Below are 18,778 nucleotides of genomic sequence, written 5' to 3'. Positions count from 1 at the left end.
AATATCTTCTTCATATTTTCAATCTCATATGCACGTGCCTAGTGCCCTTCAACTGGTGTGTATATATATATATATCACCTTGTACTTTGGGCCTAATGCCATTTTGGTCCCCGAATTTTAAAATGCAAAAATTCAATACTTGACTTTTGAAAGCGTGCCAATTTAGTACTTGTCATTAACAGCCATTAAGTGGCATTTGAAAGAATACAAATACCCTTCAAGTGTCATTTAATTCTCTTTATCAACCATCCAAATGTTGATAAAAAATGAACAGTCTCAAATCCTTACCTCTTCTATTCAAGAAAGTTGGTGTCACGTCTCAATAGACATTTTGGTGACCCCAACTTTCTTGAATAGAAGAGATGGATTTGTATCTTTTCAAATGCCACTTAACAGTTGATTAACAATAGGTACTAGATTGACACATTTTAAAAGTTCAGATACTAAATTGTCGTGCTTTAAAGTTTGGGGACCAAAGTGGCACTAGGCCCAAGTACAGGGTTCTAATCGGGAATTTTCCCAAAAAAATAATTGAGTCAATTGCTCTCTCTTGGACAGCTGGTCAGTTACTCTTAAGATGATAAACTTGAGTGCAACAATTAAATTAAAAACTTGGCAAACATGAAAAACAAATGAAACCCTATATTCAAAGTTTTGCAATCAAGGTTCAGATATGATACATGTGATACAGATGTAAGGTGCATCGTATCGGTATCCAAGTGGACTGATATAGGTGGAATGGTCCAATTTAACAACATTCCTTTCCTGCCCATATGTATCTATCGTCTGTATCAGTTGGTATCAACTGATGCTACCGATCATATAGGTCTGTGTTAGTTCACATCGACCTATACAAACCATATTTTATAAATTCAAATTTTAATGTTTATTAATTGTGTCATTCAACCCATTAAATCCCACTTCTCATTAATGTGCATTTAATAAGTTTTTATGCCCCAATATTTGTGGTCCTTCTGGATTTCAAATTTATGAACTTGCATATAACATATATCCTAGAAATTGTAATGAATTTAATCTATTTTTTAAACTAAGATTATATATTTCTATAAAATTACTAATTAATATTTTAATTTAAAATAAATATAATATTTAATATTTACAGAAATAACAATATTGTTTATAAAATATTAAAAAATTTTAAGATTAATTTGACATACAAAAGTAAAAATAATAAAATAGAAAATAATTGTTTTTGTAATTAAAAAACAATAATTGCATATGATTTGTCTCTTGGATCATCTATATTCTCATGAATATAAAATTTTATAGATTAATTTATATTTATGATATAATTATTAATTAATAATTTATTTTAAATAAATAATAATATATTACTAATGTAGTAATTTGTAAAAATCTATATTGTATATCTCTTTGACTCTTGATTGATGCATTATTAGTAAGTTGTATGATATCCACATATATACATTGTAATGTATAATTCATATAAATTATGAAAGTGTGCATTACTTGTGTATTTATACCTTATTCATAGTTATTTCAACCTTAGATTTAGTATATTACTTTTGCATCTGTGATATGTTTTGGAGTTTTCCTGACGCATCCAAGTGTACTCTTATCTTTCCACCATAATCCATGTGTATCTAAGGACTATAACAATATGTATCCATTTCTAAGTTTACTGATACGATATGCAATACAGACATTTTGAACGCTGTTTGCAATGCACCATCAATATCTTAAATGAATTAGCTGGACCGAGAAGGGGCATGTGATTATCTCTTAAATGATTTCATTTTTCATGTACCCTAAATAAATATTTTTCTACCCTTTCACAATCAGAAAAACAAAAACTACTCATTAATTATAAGATTCCATAATCATGCAGAATGTTAAAACCATATAATTACAATGTCGATCCCAACAAAATAACCTTCTGAATGGGAGATCTTCAAGATTACCTCCCCTCTCGTACCTACATTCCCACGCAAGTAACTAAACAGTTTAAACAGCCATTCACATTCAAGGTAATTAGAAATTTGAGGCCTATGGACAGATCCAACATTCTTGACACAAGAGGAAACTGAATTTTAAGTAGATAGAATTGATAAACAGGAAACCAGTAGCATCAGAACCAATAGACATCAAAATGAGAAGATTGTAGTATCGAGCAGGATTTTCTACCGGTTCACCAAACCTTCCGTAAAATCCAAAGGGATTATCAAGTGACTAACCCATCTTCAATCCCTTGTCATCTCTCAGATTTTTTCTACCCCCTGCACAGACATCAAGTGCCTTAAGATACTCAAGTCGTTACAATGGATGAAAAACAGAATTTGGCCTACCAATTATAGAAAATGAACTTGCAGCTTATTTCACAATCTTAATATTGTAATACAACATCAGATTCATATAAAAGGAATGCATCTTGCACCCCTACATTGAGTAACCTAGTGCCATGAAACTTGGATACTTTAGTGCATTAGTGAATCCTCAAATGTCACTGACAAGATATCAATATTACACCTGATACAGGCATACGTCTAGATATTTTCTCCTGTGTTTTACCAGCTATAGCTGTTATTTATTTCAAACTTCCCTATTTTGTCAGCAAGAACTGTTGGATATGCTGCTATTATTGTAAATCTCACTAAAGGGAACTTTTTAAAATAATACAAGTGCCATATCACTTGGCATGACGCAATTATTAAGAAAGATGGCCTAGAAAAATGTAGAATTGGCATATTAGATAGGATATTTTTATCTGTATTCTTATGACTTTCCGGTATGCGCCCATATCCATATTCTTACATGGGAATTCAGGTATGATGCTTGTCCCAATTTCCCACAAAAAAAAAGGAATATACCCTTGCAGACTACAAATTTTTAAATGAAGTACATGTCTATAGACAGAAAGGATGCCACCAGCAGGATTGTACTATATAACAAATACGAGTACAGCTGTATACAATTATAAAAAAAATACTATGGTATAGGTTGAAAATGTGATTACAAAAGCAAAAATTTTCATAGAAAGAACATAAAAATACAAACCAGAATACCCAAAAATACACAATTTAATAGTCAGGCGGAGATGCAAAGCAAACCAGTACCTTAGCTACTAAAACACTTAGAATAACATTAGACAACTGATTTATACAATGAACAAAATAACAGCAGGATACAACCAATGCTCTCCCAAAATGCCAAGTGGAAAGAATGATAGTTCCAATATCTTCGCTCCAGAGAGATATGCAGGGCATGAAAACACAAATGACCAAGGTCTTTCTCCTGTGGTAAATGGTGTGACTTATGAAAGTCAACTTTGCAATTTTCCTTGGCATTGGACATGGAACTATTTTCTGAGTAGGTTTCCCTTGTAGCTCTGAAAGAATAAGGAATTTTTTTTTTCGGGATGGATTCAATATATCAAAATAAAATCCTTTTTGCTATTTGATTTATGAATTATGATTCAAAATATAGAAGAGACTTAGATAGTCAGACCATATTCCACGAAAATACATCAAATGGAAATGTGGAAAAGTGGATTATACATGACAACGATTTAGACCTGAATGTGGTGTTGCAGTGCAAGTTCGTGCCCAGGATACATAAGAAATGTTTGCCATGAATAGTAGCCTTACCAGTTGGATTTTTCTTCTTGAGGAAGATTTCGACTGTAGAGAGGAAACTCAAAAAGAAAAGTGCCTTTGAACCATGCAGGCAAAGACCCGTAAACAGCCGGGGGCAAAGGAATAAGGGGGCTGTGACACAAAATATTAGCATCAGCTACCTAGTTTTCCAAGTTCCAGCTACATATAAATCACAATAAAATAGGATAAGTCAAGATTGACCTAGTTGTTTTTTTATACATCCTGTATTCAGCCAAATTGCCATATTTCTTATCTGCTGATTCCTGATTCCATACATGTTTTACAATCATGTTATAATTTCGTCAGCTGGCTGTCAAAACATGTAATAGAATTGAAGGCAACAAAAAACACAAACCTCAAGCAATGGTATGCCACTGACAAAAAAAAGCAACAGAGTAAGAAAGATTGGCCCCAGAATGACAAGCCATTCTGCCCCTTCCAATACAGGTGTGGAAGCCACAAAGATTCCCCACCAAAGAAAAATCTGTTTTCATTATTAATACAAACAAATTTTAAAACCATACGATTCACATAAAATGTAAAAACAGTTAATACCATAAGAATATCTGTATATCATTCATCTAAATGGTTGATATGCTAATATCACATAAAGAATAAGTCAACCTATTAGAATCCTTCAAAAATCAAAATCAACTTTTTAACAATCTCACATGATTTGGTAACAAATGGAAAATGACCAATTCAACTACTGCTGAGAATTTAAGAATAATTTCCGTGGGCTACCATACCAATTTCCATGATTGAAAAAGGGAACCTGAATGACAACTATCTAAATAAAGGTTCTCAATGAAAAAAATGTAGACCTGAATAATATTAGTGGGTTAGTGTGTTTTTTCTGTACAAGTCCTGCAACTCATTCCATCTTCAGTTAATACTTAATAGAGGATTGAGGACAGCATCAGACCACAGTTAAGAAAATTACCTCACCAAAGTAGTTTGGATGGCGAGAGAATCTCCAGAGCCCAATGTTGCACCACTTCCCTCTGTTGTTAGGAGAGTTCTTGAATGACAGTTTTTGCTGATCTGATGTGGCTTCAGCAGTAAAGCCCACAGACCATATAATCCACCCAATAATATCTTCAGCCTGAAGTGATGGATCCCTGTCACTTGCATTAACAACTGTTACTGGTAGACTCACAGTCCATACCCAAACAGCCTGCCATAAATGAATATTATGTTAAGGACAAACTTTAATCCAGTCTTATGGAACATTATAAATCAGGAAATAAGCTTTTAAAAACTAGATATCCATATAAACCTCAAAGGTTAGCTAGATATTTCTGTAATTAAATCAGATACAAACTAGGAAAAACCTGAAATATCCAGAAAACTGCCAATTTGCCCAAATTGGAACGCATTTCATCAAAACGTTGATCTTCTCCCCACTGGAAAATCCTGTTTTGAACAAGAATATATAGGAAATGTCAATGCAATGTTTTTTTCCTCAATATGAGAATGCTCATTTGTGAGCTGAGCCAAGGACCTTAAAAAGGATCAAAGACTAAAGCATTATTGAGATACACATGCGAGGTGGAAAATTCCCACCATCCTGATATGCATCAATCATAAAGAATGATATCATAACTAGATGTAAATGTATGCTCATGCTCTTGCATGCATATACATACACTTGAAAACTTGCACAAAAAGTTTTATCAAATAAACAAGAAAGGAAAATTACATCCAGCTTTGATCATGAGGGGGAGCTATGCCCTAAATATTGTACATAAAGAAATAGTCTATTTCCAGATGCATATGCAATTGGACTGAAACTCTGTCCTTTCTTATAATTTATCTGTCCAAACTTTATAAACAGCAACCCATGGGAGACAAAATGGGAACCATGTAATCAACATTCAAAATCTCTTGGTGTACCAGAGTGGCAGAGCTATGGCTTCATGAAGAACCTATACACCTTCAGTGTCATAGACTTTGAACTTGTCTTGCATTTCTAGTCTCAAGCCTAGCCCTGGATAAAGGAGGTGGGTTGTGTCAGGTTGGCAGTTGGAAATAAAACTTTTGCCAAACTCTTGGACCTAAAAGTTATTGGGTTGTAGTAAGAAATGATTTAAGGACCCATAATTTAACAACAGATATGGTACTGAGCAAAACAGAATGACAGAACATGATTCATGTAGCTAACCCTATATATATATATATATATATATATATATATATACAAGTTTTCATTAAAAAAAGGAAATTATCTGTAAATTTTGGAGGTGAGAAATGATAGGCTGATGCATTTATGTTTTTGAGTAGGCTCGAAATTGTAATAGCAATCATGTAACCAATCCAATTGGTTGGGGCTTTGGACCAGCGTTTTAAAACCCAATCAGTAGGCTGAACCATTTTGCTTCCAGATTGCAGGTCAGACTGTGATACGTCATCCTATATGTGTGTGTATATTATTTTAGGTGTAATTTATGTTTTCATTTCATTTTTTAATGTTTTTATAAATAAAAAAGCCAAAATGGGGATTTGAGACAAAAAAAGCATATTTGTTGGAAAAAAATAGTAGGGTTGGAACTTGGAATGCGCACATCTCAAAAAAGTTACCCAAAATAAAAACATCATCCAATCAGACAACCAAGTGCAAAGTTATGGCCTCCAGAAGTTTTGATATGCATGTAGTGTGTAACCCATGACCCAGTGACCAGGTCGAACGGGTCAACAATTCAACTATCCAGGCATATGGATTTTGACCAAGCCAACGGTTTTTGTCAATTCCCAGGTTTTACAAAAACTGGACCCAGAAAAGGGGTTGGGTGACAGTTCGAACCGTTAGACCATCCAAGTCAATGATGGGTTGAAAACATTAGTTGGGACAGAGCTTGGACGATTACAACACGATGATAGCCATACATGTTAACATATTATGGAAGAGGGCACGATGGACATTTGACAGACGAAAACTAATGCATTTGGAGAACCTATAGAAGCTTATTAAGCAAAAGATATGAGAAAATAAAATATCATTAAAATACAAATAACAACTGTAAGGAAGAAGTAGGTGATTGAAAACTTCCATGAAAAGAAGCATTTAACTAAATCCCTTCATCTGGTTAGGTTAGGTAACTAGCTCCATCTATCATTATTCAGGAAATGATATAAGACTTGTTAATACTTTCATGTGCAATGACCTCAGCTGCTATGCCAATGAGAATGTTTGATCAGTATAATATTTGATGAAAATTGGTATGTTTTACCAGGAAGCAAGACCATTCATATTTAAACAAATAATAGGTATGTTTTTACAAGTAAATTATATCTCATGTATAATATAGAAATGATTAAAAGGAATAGAAAGATGTACGTAAATTCAAAGTACTCCCATGTTCATACCTCATTAATAGAAATAGTCCTAGGCGAAGACCCCATATTACCACAAGCAAGGTCAAGACTACCTGAAAAATAGAATTACACACGAGATATATGAAAGAATTGTGCATTAAAAGTAATAACTAAATGTTGGATGAGTGTACCATAATTATGAGTGGATCAGTTTTTAGAACAGTGGAGGAATTTGACTCAAAGTTGGGGTTCAACTACCCCAGAGTTTACCAAGTTAGCTGGCATCTTTTCAAATAAATAACAACAAAGGCAGATTAATTTCCCAACTCCCACCTAGAACATAAACAATTTGCAGATTGAGCAAGATTCAGATCTGGTCATTAACTGTGAAAAGATGAGCTTATACCACTAGGCCAGTACAACAAAATATTTTTAGGCCATGGGCATGTGCACACTCGGAAAGTTAAATGGAATTCAACCGCCTGATAGACTTTACCTTTTGGAGTCACTAATCCTTTGACCCCTGCCCAAATAATGAACCTAAATAGTAAGTTCTAACCATGAAATAAAGATATGAGGATTTTCCTTTTCCCTTATTCTGATTGATACAAAGAGACAAGGAAAATGATAACCTCTAAAATAGATTAAAAACATTAATCATGGACAGGGTTTGTAGTTGATAGGCAATTACAAGATGCGCAATCATCACATAATTGATGAGATAGATAGAAACTCAGCATTTAAGTATTTAACTGATCAATAATTTAGACAGAACTCAATAATTCTTCCAAATCTAAAGAAGACAGAATAATGCAGTAGCATTGTCCCTTGCAAAACCCATAAAAGCAAAAAGACTTAACATAATTAGGACCATTAGAGATGGATATGTAGTGTGTTGTATGATCCATAAATATAGGCTACACAGATGCAAATTAAGGTTCATGCAGATAGCTTCAGTTCTATTACACCTCGACTACTGTCAGCAGAACTAAAGTGACTGGAACAGAAGCTACATAAAAATTGGCACTACCAAAGGAAGAAAATATACCTGCCTAAAATGCCATGATCCTTTCAAAATAAGAGTCAATACAGAAAGTATAATGAAGTTGGTGCTACCTGCAGAAAACACCAGACCCAAAATCAGAAATAAGGAATCAACAGACATTTTAAGTGCAAAACTACAAAACCATACCAATGTGGACTATGGAGTATAAGTGCGGATTCCCATATTACCATGATTACTTTTCGTTTTGTGATTATTAAACGTAAACAGTTCTAGGTTACCTAAACAACTTAAATTCCATTACAGAAATTTTCTAAACATAATGTCTAATAAAATTAGAAATCAATTCAGCACTGGTGTTAATTCCATCACAATTATATAAAAAATTGTTCATTTATTAATCTAAGCTCCATTTTATTTTGAATTTTCCATTTGAAGTGGACTTGGACACACAATTGAAACCGATATTCGATGCCAACAGCCGATTTTCTAGTGCCTCAACTTATGAACAAGAAAAAGATTGGGAAGTGGGGATAGGATTTTCTTTTCTGCACAATACACGGCTGTTTCTGAATTATGAAAATCATTGAAGTGGTTTCCTCCCACGTACTGAATTATAGCAGCAGACAAGATAAGAGAAATACCCAACGAATATATCCAATAACCAAGGTTCACGATACAAAGAACAAAAAGGAGAAAGAATAGTTGTCAAGGAAAAAAAAAGTAGGAAATTAAGCAACAAATCAACTGAAAAATAGAAAGAATTGTAAGAATATATTACCAGCGAAGTCTGTGACTTTGTCGAACTTGAGAAGAGCGGTGATTACGAAGAAGAAGAACTGATAACCCACCTACAAAAGCACCCCCCCCCCCAAAAAAAAAGAAGAAAAAGAAAAAGTCATCATTGATGGAGAAGAAGAGCATTGAAGTAACAGAAAGAAAGAGAAGACGTGTATTACAGTGACAAGCGCTGTGAGTGCTAAGAAGTGGGAATCGAGAACAGTTCCCATTATCCACTGTTGCTACAAACTAAATTCGAAGTTTCTTTCCTCGCTCGCTTTGTCTCTGGCAGTTTCAATCTCTGATTATTTTTTCCAGCCTTTCCTTGTACTTTCACCGATCAAGTGCTTCTTTTTCTTAATTTCATGTGGACAGAATTTGAACACCGAGACTCTGGATAAAGCCAAAGGCAGAGTGCTGATTTTTGGTGTAGGCCCTCCTAGTCAAACCCATAAGTTCGCATCCTGTGAACACGGAGTTCACATCTGCGCCCGACAACGTCCTACAACACATCCCGCCGTGCAATTTCATCGAGAGATGTTTCAATACACGGCGGGAATATGTTGTGGGACGTTGTAGGGCGCAGATTTGAACTCGTGAACACACAGGTTCACGGACCCACCAGTGCATTTTCATTCTTAAAAAAAATGCATTAGCGATTATAAACCGTTGGCTTAGGCCTTTGAAAATCGTTGGCATAGATGCTTACCGGTAAATGACCGGCAATTAAAACCTGTTGGTATACTTTATCATATTAATCCGCTAATAAACATTTATAGTGGTAATTTGTAAACTTAGGCTGGCGATTTATGGCCATTGGCATAGAATTTCTTTAAAGAATGAAAATGAACAAGATGGAACATGATTATTTTTCATGTTGTAGGTTACTTTAATTTTTATGCTATGTACTGATTTTTCATTCTGAAAAGAATGAAGCCCATGACAAGAATTTTTTCACCAAATACACTAATGTTATTCATTATTGTCCATTCTTGACAAGAATGAGCAAACATTAAAAAAATGTGTCAGAGCAGTGAACCAAACATGGCCTTAATTGTTCATTAAAACCTAGACTGATTATTAAAACTTAGACTAAAGAGTCAGTTTGGTTATAAACTCTAGTTTGGTTCGATTTGATTGGAAAAGATGGTCAAACCAAATAATTGGTTAAGTCCTCGATTCTAATCAAACCAACTAATTGCACACCCCTACTTGGAGTGCAATTTCATTTGCACTAATGTAAATAAATGCATGGGAATGAAAATGATAACATAAAAGTGCAAATTTTAATTTACCCCCATACTGTGGAATCAATGACAAATATTCCTTCTATTAAGTTAATTGATAGAAGGCACTAAATTACCAAAATATCTTCATCGTAATTCAAGGAACATGAAATGAAAATTTCAAAATGATGAAAATGGGTAGTCATTCCCCCTGTTGTCTATTTCTCGCCCATTTTTTATTTTCTTCCAAACCTTAACTTGCACAAATATATAAAGAATCATTTGACAAGAACCCTAAGTGGTTCTTTGCGGGAAGTTGTTGCCACTATCTCACCGGCAAGAAGCTGTCTAATAAGCTGTTGTTGAATATATAAGAATCTCCTGTGATATCAAAAGAATCATTCGCATCTTTTATGCTATTGCCGGAAAAGAATATACATTTATCATTGGTGTCATAGAAGACTAATATACTTGTATGCCACACCAGCTATTTTAATCATATCACAACTAATATTTTCACGAATTGTTGAGTTATCAAAGTGTAAGTGAAAAGGCAAAATCGTCCAACTAAAATAATAAAAGGGTATTTTTTATATTTAAAAAGCTTTAGTCAAATGAGAATAATAAAAGGGTATTTCTTAAGTTAATTAATAAAAGGGCCTTTGTTACAATGCAAAAATTCAAAGGGTATTTGTCGTCACTAACCCATAATGGGGTCTTTGTAATTTACCCTTTTTTTATTTGTTGATGTTTAATGAATATCCATTTAGATTTTAGATGTGTTATTCTTTAACTGTTTAAGGGCCTGTTTGGCGTGTCTTTTTGGGAAGATCTTCTTGTAGCTCTGATAGTCAAAAGACATATTGAGCTTTTGCATGAAAATCTGAGCAGCTCGAAACATATTTGGCAGATGCGGGTCTTTCTGTGCGTCTTTTCACCTGAGAATAAAATGCGAAAGACGCGAAAAACTTCATTTGGAATTTCCCGAAATCAGTCCAAAATGAATTTTTCGCATTTTTTGACATTTCGTCTTTTGACGGTTAGATATTCTGTACGCCAAACGGAAGTAGACAAAAAATCGGTCTTCCCAACTTGTAAATAAACAAAAGACCATGCAAAAAGATGAACCAAATACAGCCTAAGTTGGCCAGACAAGCTTATTATCTTTTCATATTGGACCGGTGCAAATAAAATTGCACTGAGTGAAGACAAACCAGACCTAAAGCAAAATAATAGCTTCAAAAGCACGAAGACAAGATTCTTGGCAAGTCTTGACATGTAGAAATTATAGGCGTCCCTCACGTCTGGGTGGTGGGTACTGGCCCAAACCAATTCTCAAGGTGAACTAACCACTTATTATTATTATTATTATTATTATTATTATTATTATTATTATTATTATTATTTATATAGAATAAGAGAGGATACGGAAATCCCAGCTCGACCTGCTGGTTTTGCCTTGAAATGCCTAAGTTGGGCTTGGGTTGGATCATCTAGGTTAGGATTGGATGTTAGTTGGCCTCCGAAACTGACCCGACCCAATCATTCATATTGATTTTCAGCACAAAGACTTTTTTCTTTTTTTTTTTTTGAGACCAGAATGTCTGGTTAAGGTAAACTTTCCCTCATATTTTCTATTTTGGATTCCTATATGGATAGGGGTGAGTATTATTTGGTTAAAACCAAAATGCCGAATTGAAAATTTCGGTTTTGGTTTTTAGGTAATTTGGTTCGATTAATTCGATTTTTAGGAATTTTGGTTTTTAGATTTAAAAATTCAATTAACCAAAAAAACTGAATTAATTAAAATTCATTAATTAATATGTAATATATAATACACAATATACAACATTTAATATATAATATGCTATATATTTATATATTAATATATTATATATAATGTATTATAATGAAATTAAATTTCATTATATATATATTATAAGTTATAATATATAATATTATATATATTAATTAAATTCATTTTTTAACCAAAATAACTGAAAACTGAATCGAAAATTTCAACTCGATTATTTTGGTTTTATTATAATGTGGTTTCGGTTCGATTTTCTTTTTTTTTTTAATTTTGGTTTTAAAATTTTCAATTTATTCAATTCGGTTTTTAACCGAATAATCCGAATGCTCACCCCTACATATGGGTATCCAGATTAATTGGGTCCAAATATTGTGGACGTAGAACCTACCAATCAGGCCCAGTTATGCCCAATATCAATTTTTTTATGGTATTATATATAGCAGTTTGCATAGGGGCTATTTTTTTGATAAAATGGTAAAATATTGTGCTGGCAAGTGTGAGAATTCAAATTCAAGTCCACTTTGCATAGAAAGTTAGGACTATGTCCAATCTATCCATCCCAAACATTGGGTAATGGCCTTCTTAATCATTACATATTACACATTACGAGGGGACTATAGGTGGAGGTAGATCAGAGTGCAGAAAAGGAGATGCCAAGTGACCATCTCAACTACTGGGTCATCCACATCTAAGATCTAACCAATTGGATACCACATGTAGTACAAAGTGTAAATCTTAGAAACTGTTCTCCATAACGGCTGAAGTTGAAATTGGGTTGATTATCAATTAATACGTTATTTAATATTGTTTAATTATTTTATCCACTTAAAAAAAAAAAACCAATAAGTCATTCAGCTCAACGACCATCCCTTTATTCTATCTCAGTTTTAAGGCTGTGTTTGGTTTCATAGAAAATAAGATGCTAAGGAGCATTTCAACGACCATCCCTTTATTTTATCTCAGTTCATAGAAAAAAAAATTCCTCAACTTTCTGTTTCTCTCATATTTTCTATGAAACCAAACATTGGCTAAACGAATACTTCTTAATGCCTCCACTGCATGTGAGTCCATAATCTTTTGATAACTTTGAAAATTTTATACGCTTAAACATAGCCATCCACCATAAAAAGGTATAGAACAAGGGTGGGAGCTCAGAATTTGAAGAGATGAAAGATGAGAAGATTTTAATAAATAACAACATGGTAATGGGGAGCTCATAATGCTTTGTAATTTCTGAAAATTTATGCACCAAGATGTGGCCAAAAGTGGAGTTAGAATGTAAAGAGGAGAGATAAGAAGATACTATAAATAATAGCATTAAATACAAACTTATGGAAGAACCGGTTATATATACTAATAAATAAATTGGAGTTTAATGTAATAATTTATTGATGGAAAAAAAACACAGTAGGATTAGTCATTATACTACTACATGGAATGGGTAAAAGTGTGAATGAGAAGTTAGAATACAGGTAGTTAATTACATCTTACTGCTTTTATTTATGGTAATTAGAATTAGAAATAAGGTGGATAGGCAAAAGTATCATTGGGAAATCTGGATGCAGCTAATTGCATCCTGCTGCTTTTCTTATTCATGTTATGGTCTGGATGGTATTTGTTCTGCATTTCTACTCACTCGTCTGTGTGATTTACATCATTTATACTCTTGCAGAATTGGAGTGGAAATGAAACCATTTCCATTTACACCAACGATCCAAACAAACAGAGCCTTAACGTTTCCCTACTCCAGTCTGTAATGTTCTAACACCTTGATAACCGAATGAATCAATAGTCCAAAACCATCAATGTTTCTACAAGGTATTAGCTACTGTGTATAAGTTGATCATCGATGCCATTGATGAAGATTTTTTGAAGCATTTGTTTATAGATAAGTTTCCTATCATTCCAAATGACTCTGCATTCACATGGCACACTTGTAAGCTACAACTAGAGATTCTAAATCTAAGTAAATAGTCATGAATTCATGATGATGAATGAATGCAAGCCATGACTCATAAGCATGTGAAATATAATTAATTTTTACTTAAGCAATGCCTATAAACTGTACTTACAAAAACCTTCAATTTCAGGCTGGTGCTATGGAAACTTTATCAACTTCCACAGTATATTCCAAGGTTGAAAATGGGGGTATCTGCACACCTGAGCCTAAGTCTGCACCCTTCTCTCCAAATCCCATACTAGGAGGAATGACCACTCTCCTTTTCCCACCAGCCTTCATAGACCTCAAGACATATTCTATCCCTTCACACATTCCCTTAGTGTATGGCCTTGAACCCATAACCAGAGCCAATGGTTTCTTGTCTCCACCAAATGTGTCGACGAACACTTCTCCACTGCCTTCAACATTCCCCTTAAGATCAATCACAACCAAGTCTCCCGGCCTCGGAGAAGCACCGCCCCCAACTCTCATCTCATAATACCTGATGTATACATAAACAAAAGAAGTGTCATAAAGCAAAAAGAATGACATCCTACATTTTATGCAGGTCAATGCACACTTTGACACAAAATGTACCTGATGCCATTAGGCAAAACCACCTCTTCTCCCTTCTCTACATCTCTGTAAAAGCAATAAAAGATGCATTTATTTGCACTGCACTTTAATAGCATAAAAGATCATAGGATACAGCTACAAAGTTTCCACACAGTTCCAAATTGGCCAAATTGGTCTTCTGTAAATTGAATGAAAAGGTTTCCCAATTTGAGGAATTAGGTAGCTATTTACCAGGCAAGAGTATAAGCAAATCTTGCCTTCTGTTCAATTAATGCCTTGGCTCCATCTCTTAGATTCAAACGTCCAATATGGATGGACTGTAAACATAAACCAGAGATATGGTTTCCAGATCCAAATAACAAGATCCTTGGCTGTTTCAAGGTCTTCATCCATCCATTCATCCACTAAAGAAAGTCAAAATCAATGGACAGGAACCAGAGTAGGTGGAGTTAGCTTAATTACCAACAGCCTATTTGTTATTGGATGGTTTAGAACACTGAATTTTGTTTACAGAACCAAAATTAGCCAAGAAATTTAGAGGTTGGGACACAGATCAGGTCGAATTTGGGTTGTTTTAGAATTGGGATTCGCCAATCCAAGCCCAAAAGTGGGGACAGTATGCTACCCAGATCAAGAATTGGCAGCCCTTGTCAACCATCCTTCGTTAGTGTCAATGAGAAGGTTAATACGATAGAATGTAGATAGTTTGGGAAGTTATCGACTCAAATTCAAAGAGAAAAGGCGAAAAAAATGAAGAGTTTGCTAAAAACTAATAAATCTGTGAACGATTATTCTATGTGTAGACCAAAATTCTGTAAGTTTGATGATAAAGTAGAGACTAGGAGTGCAACTTGAGAACAGACCTTGTGTTGGCTTCTTGCTGGGAGACTTCAAGGCGGGTTTTGATCTGCTCAGAGAGCACGCCAACAGCGAGGAAACCAGCCCATGCAAGGCCAGCACCGAGTCCGAACCGCCTGGTTAAGGTGGAAGCTATCCAGTCCGTCGACTCGGGGGTTGTAGCAGTGGTAGGTTTGCTGGGCTTTCGTTGCTCCACTTTCAGGGACCCTGGAGGCTGCTGCTCCTGTGATAAGGCTGTACGTGGAGGTGGGTTTGGAGGTTGCGGCGGAGTATTTGGTGGTGGCGGTGATTGTGAAGATGAAGAGAAGTGATGAATTCTTGTAATGGGGTGAGATAGAAAAGGTGGAGATGAAAAGAAAGTAGCCATTGAAGAAACAAATTCAGAATCAGAACAGGAGCCACCTAGCCAGCCACTGACCTAATGTAGATTGTTCTTGTTCAAATTCAACCCAGTGAGTGACAAGCGTCCCCACCTTATCCATATCTATCTTAAATTCTCGTTGTAACTTCGTACGATGCACCACTTGGCTTCAGAAGGGTATTATCGTCAAGTGGTGCGCCTGTAATGACCAAATACCCCTTCTAAAAGGGTAACTGGATTTCGGCTCACTCAGTTTCCTGCAGTGGGGAATACATACAACCGTTGGACTGGAATCCAGATTGGACAAGAGATTCCAGAACAACGGTCCCCACTCCTACGGGTCTTCCCCAAATTCATTTTTTGCCGGGATTGACCGTTGGGGGAGGGCGAGGACCGGAAGGCAATCTCCTTAATGAATATCTATTCCGAGCTGAGAATAATTAATTAGTCTTTGAACAGTTCTTAGTTCATCCCATGTTCTCCAATCTGACCTTATGGTCTGATCTGGATTCTAAGACACTGCACCAAAACCAAGACAACTCAGAAGGAAGATAAATCAACCCAAACCTCGATTGAACAAATTTCCATTGATTAGAATCAAATATACTATTTTGACAAGGACCCACAACTAAGCCAAGAATACAAAAGTGAAAAACAAAGAACAAAGAAAAAAGAGAATTCTACAAGAACTCATTCCATCTTTCCAAAATGGAGTATGTCAATCACAATCTGGCCAATCACTTGCGTCGGCCCCCATATTGCAGGACAATCCTTGCCTTTGTCCTTTGACATTCACTGCTGAGTTGCCACATCAATCAGGCCATAGCTCAATTTAATTCCCACTCGACTCCTTCAGCCTGCTAGGTCTTATGTTCCCTGTGAGGGCTCTCCTTTCTCCTGGACACTGTTAATTGGTGCCCTTGGTCTTGGTACTTGTGAACTTGTTACAGGCTTTTGCAATGGCTTCAGTGCTGCCATGATCTCTGAAAATGTAGGTCGTTTTTTAGGCTCCCTACAATGTTCAAAGAATGTTAAGAAATCTGTACCATTCAATAAATTTTTGTATGTGCAAAGTGAGGAAACATCTCCCCAGTTACCAAGGAAAAGAAATCTAAGAAGCAATAAAAGCTATGAGAAACTTAGGCTAATTTTGAGTAAATGGCATGATCCTTAGTTCTAGCCAACCCATATAGTTAGGACAAGGCTTAGATGATGATGATGATGATGAACATGAGCATGATCCTTAGTGTTTCAGTAGTAGTAGTAGTAGTAGCAATGTTTGTATTGATAAAATCTTAACAAATAAGAAAATAATAAAAACAAATCAGTATATAAACACGCAAAATGAATATTTTAATTTAATAGTGTCTATTTTACAATTATAATGTCAAAAAAATAAGAATAAAAAAGTATTTTACAATACATAGTACAAAACTGCTTGGCAATTAGGCGAGGTGAGCCTCAAAGAGCACCTTGACAACTATGTGTAGGACATTTAGATACTTACGTTTGCCAGCACCTTTGAATGATATCAGCAACAATTGGATCCATATCATCAGGAATGTCAAGGCGGCGATGCTGAAACCCAACAGCCCCAACAACTTGCATTGGGTTCATTCCTCCCCATGGCTGTTGCAGTGTAGAGAGCTCCCATAATATGACACCAAAGCTATACACATCACACCTGCAAATTTTGGTTAACAGTCTTAGACTTCATACTCAAAATCTATGAAGGGAAAGTTCACTCAACTAGAAAAAAGCAAGCATAACATACTTTTCGTCAGAAGGTTCGTTTCTTAACACTTCAGGAGCCATCCACTCAGCCTGAAAAACAGGAAGCACAAAAGAACTCATAAGCTCAGCATATTACAATTTAGGAACGTAATGAAGCCAATAATTATCATCATGAAAAAAGGGGTAGTAGACATTATAGAAATTTTGAATACAACATTACCCCTTTCATGCATGTCAAAGATCAAAGAGATAACCTTAATAACATAAATATAAATCCAATAAAGTAGACTACAAAAACTCCTGAAACTATAAATAATTCCTAAAAGTTAATGGAACAATGCATTTATGACTACATTTTATTTCATTAATCCCATAATCTCTTCTGAATAGATAGTCTCCTAGTATGTATTGTTTCCTGATTTTCTTTCCTTTGCATCTTTCAGTTCAGTGTTAGGCACTGAAGCACAGAACAATATCAGTGTTTTAAAAGGCATGGAAGGCATATGCCTGGAAGCGCACCCCCGGGCGAGGCGCCCCCAAAATGCCCTGAGGCGTATGCCAGAGGCTTGATGCCTCTGAGGCATATGCCTTATAAGCATAAGGCTTGGAGCATAAACCTTGTAATCATTCATATTCCGAATAAAATAAATAAATAATACCTTTGTTGAATAATTTCATCAGAAAGATTAAAATACCTCCTCGATTTAATATATTTTACATCTAGTGATCTACACCTTTTTAGTTTTTATCACTTCATAATTATTCAAATTATGATTTTGATATCCTTTGGACTCCATCTGTTAATTAAAATATGGACAAATGAATAGTATTTATTTACAATTCATGTTACTTTTAAAATGAGATTACTTTTCATTGTGTTCTCTTCAAGGATAAATTGCAATTTTTGACAGCCCTATGGGATAAATGGGCATTTATGACAATAATGACAGTCACAAGGACACTTGGGATTTTCTTGTTTTCCAAATCGAAAAAAGAAAAAGGAGGCTGAGGCAATGGCACTACAGGTATTTTTTTTCCTTTTGGTCCATCTCTCTCACACATGTTCAGGAAGCAGATTCACTTTTCCTTTTTTTTTTTTTCCTTTTTGTGTCCTCTCTAACCCAAGTACATGTGTGTCTGATGCATACACTTTATCTATGCCTTGATTGACAAAGTGTAAGCCTCACACCAATTAAGCACCTCATAATCGATAACTGAGGGAGACTCCAATGTAGTGGGCTGGCTGACAAATTCAGAAAGTCTTTTGGGGTTACAGGGATCTTTTGAAGAAAGTTAACTGGCTGACAAGAAATATGGTAGTTAGGTTTCAGTGGGTCAGCAGATCGGCATATGGCTGATTCTTTGGCTAGACAAGGGGTATCAAGGGGTGATCTGTTTTGGGCTACTTTATAATTGTAATTCAGGCTAGTGTTTGTCTACTTGCTTAGTGCTCAGCTTCAAGGTGAGGTAACATCTTGTGCCTCCTCTTAGGTTGATTGTACACTTTTTCTATAATTAATAAAATTCCACTCATTTAT

At 35.0% G+C, this 18,778-nt stretch overlaps 3 protein-coding genes across 7 annotated transcripts in view; all 3 read right to left on the bottom strand.

The window, feature by feature from the left end:
• Positions 1 to 1,836: 1,836 nt before the first annotated feature.
• Positions 1,837 to 9,295, bottom strand: LOC148855089 (uncharacterized). Of its 4 annotated transcripts, none has more exons than XM_088941205.1 (10): positions 8,913 to 9,295; positions 8,735 to 8,804; positions 7,999 to 8,066; positions 7,002 to 7,063; positions 4,970 to 5,051; positions 4,579 to 4,812; positions 3,991 to 4,119; positions 3,837 to 3,898; positions 3,627 to 3,746; positions 1,837 to 2,258 (listed from the first exon to the last, which is right to left on the bottom strand). In XM_088941205.1, exons 1-10 carry the CDS (start codon positions 8,961 to 8,963, stop codon positions 2,252 to 2,254), a joined length of 885 nt encoding a protein of 294 aa, XP_088797331.1. In that variant the 5' UTR covers positions 8,964 to 9,295; the 3' UTR covers positions 1,837 to 2,251. The 4 variants fall into 4 exon arrangements, with proteins under 4 accessions (XP_088797331.1, XP_088797333.1, XP_088797332.1 ...); XM_088941206.1 differs by lacking the exon at positions 1,837 to 2,258 and adding an exon at positions 2,949 to 3,367 and having other exon boundaries at positions 8,913 to 9,291; XM_088941207.1 differs by lacking the exon at positions 3,991 to 4,119 and having other exon boundaries at positions 8,913 to 9,291.
• A 4,023-nt stretch (positions 9,296 to 13,318) lies between these two features.
• On the bottom strand, positions 13,319 to 15,612 carry LOC148855088 (FKBP-like peptidyl-prolyl cis-trans isomerase family protein). 2 transcript variants are annotated; one of them, XM_088941204.1, is made up of 4 exons: positions 15,151 to 15,605; positions 14,309 to 14,353; positions 13,845 to 14,213; positions 13,319 to 13,687 (listed from the first exon to the last, which is right to left on the bottom strand). In XM_088941204.1, exons 1-3 carry the CDS (start codon positions 15,510 to 15,512, stop codon positions 13,859 to 13,861), a joined length of 762 nt encoding a protein of 253 aa, XP_088797330.1. In that variant the 5' UTR covers positions 15,513 to 15,605; the 3' UTR covers positions 13,319 to 13,687; positions 13,845 to 13,858. The 2 variants fall into 2 exon arrangements, with proteins under 2 accessions (XP_088797330.1, XP_088797329.1); XM_088941203.1 differs by lacking the exon at positions 13,319 to 13,687 and having other exon boundaries at positions 13,794 to 14,213; positions 15,151 to 15,612.
• Positions 15,613 to 16,078: 466 nt separating this feature from the next.
• The window catches only part of LOC148855087 (putative serine/threonine-protein kinase SIS8), a 71,693-nt gene continuing 68,993 nt past the window's right edge, over positions 16,079 to 18,778 (bottom strand). Inside the window, exons 12-14 of the mRNA XM_088941202.1 lie at positions 17,281 to 17,330; positions 17,014 to 17,190; positions 16,079 to 16,518 (exon numbers count right to left, since the gene is read on the bottom strand). Of these exons, the coding sequence (XP_088797328.1) occupies positions 16,374 to 16,518; positions 17,014 to 17,190; positions 17,281 to 17,330 (372 nt within the window). The 3' untranslated portion in view covers positions 16,079 to 16,373. The remainder of the gene's footprint in view (positions 16,519 to 17,013; positions 17,191 to 17,280; positions 17,331 to 18,778) is intronic.

Source organism: Nelumbo lutea, chromosome 4, assembly GCF_056320005.1.
Source record: "Nelumbo lutea isolate HS-2025 chromosome 4, American lotus-T2T, whole genome shotgun sequence".
Classification (NCBI taxonomy): Eukaryota; Viridiplantae; Streptophyta; class Magnoliopsida; order Proteales; family Nelumbonaceae; genus Nelumbo; species Nelumbo lutea.
The sequence above is the reverse complement of the archived record's forward strand: the minus strand, read 5'-3'. Positions and strand labels throughout refer to the sequence as shown.

Excerpts from the sequence above, each read along its gene's own strand:
- LOC148855089 (XM_088941205.1), bottom strand. The coding sequence starts at position 8,963 with ATGGGAACTGTTCTCGATTCCCACTTCTTAGCACTCACAGCGCTTGTC. Across the intron at positions 4,813-4,969 it reads CAGTTTTCTGGATATTTCAG|GCTGTTTGGGTATGGACTGT; the intron begins GTTTTTCCTAGT and ends CATTTATGGCAG. Across the intron at positions 3,747-3,836 it reads ATGTATAAAAAAACAACTAG|CCCCCTTATTCCTTTGCCCC; the intron begins GTCAATCTTGAC and ends TTTGTGTCACAG.
- LOC148855088 (XM_088941203.1), bottom strand. The coding sequence starts at position 15,512 with ATGGCTACTTTCTTTTCATCTCCACCTTTTCTATCTCACCCCATTACA. Across the intron at positions 14,354-15,150 it reads CAGCAAGAAGCCAACACAAG|AGATGTAGAGAAGGGAGAAG; the intron begins GTCTGTTCTCAA and ends TTGCTTTTACAG. Across the intron at positions 14,214-14,308 it reads GTTTTGCCTAATGGCATCAG|GTATTATGAGATGAGAGTTG; the intron begins GTACATTTTGTG and ends TGTATACATCAG.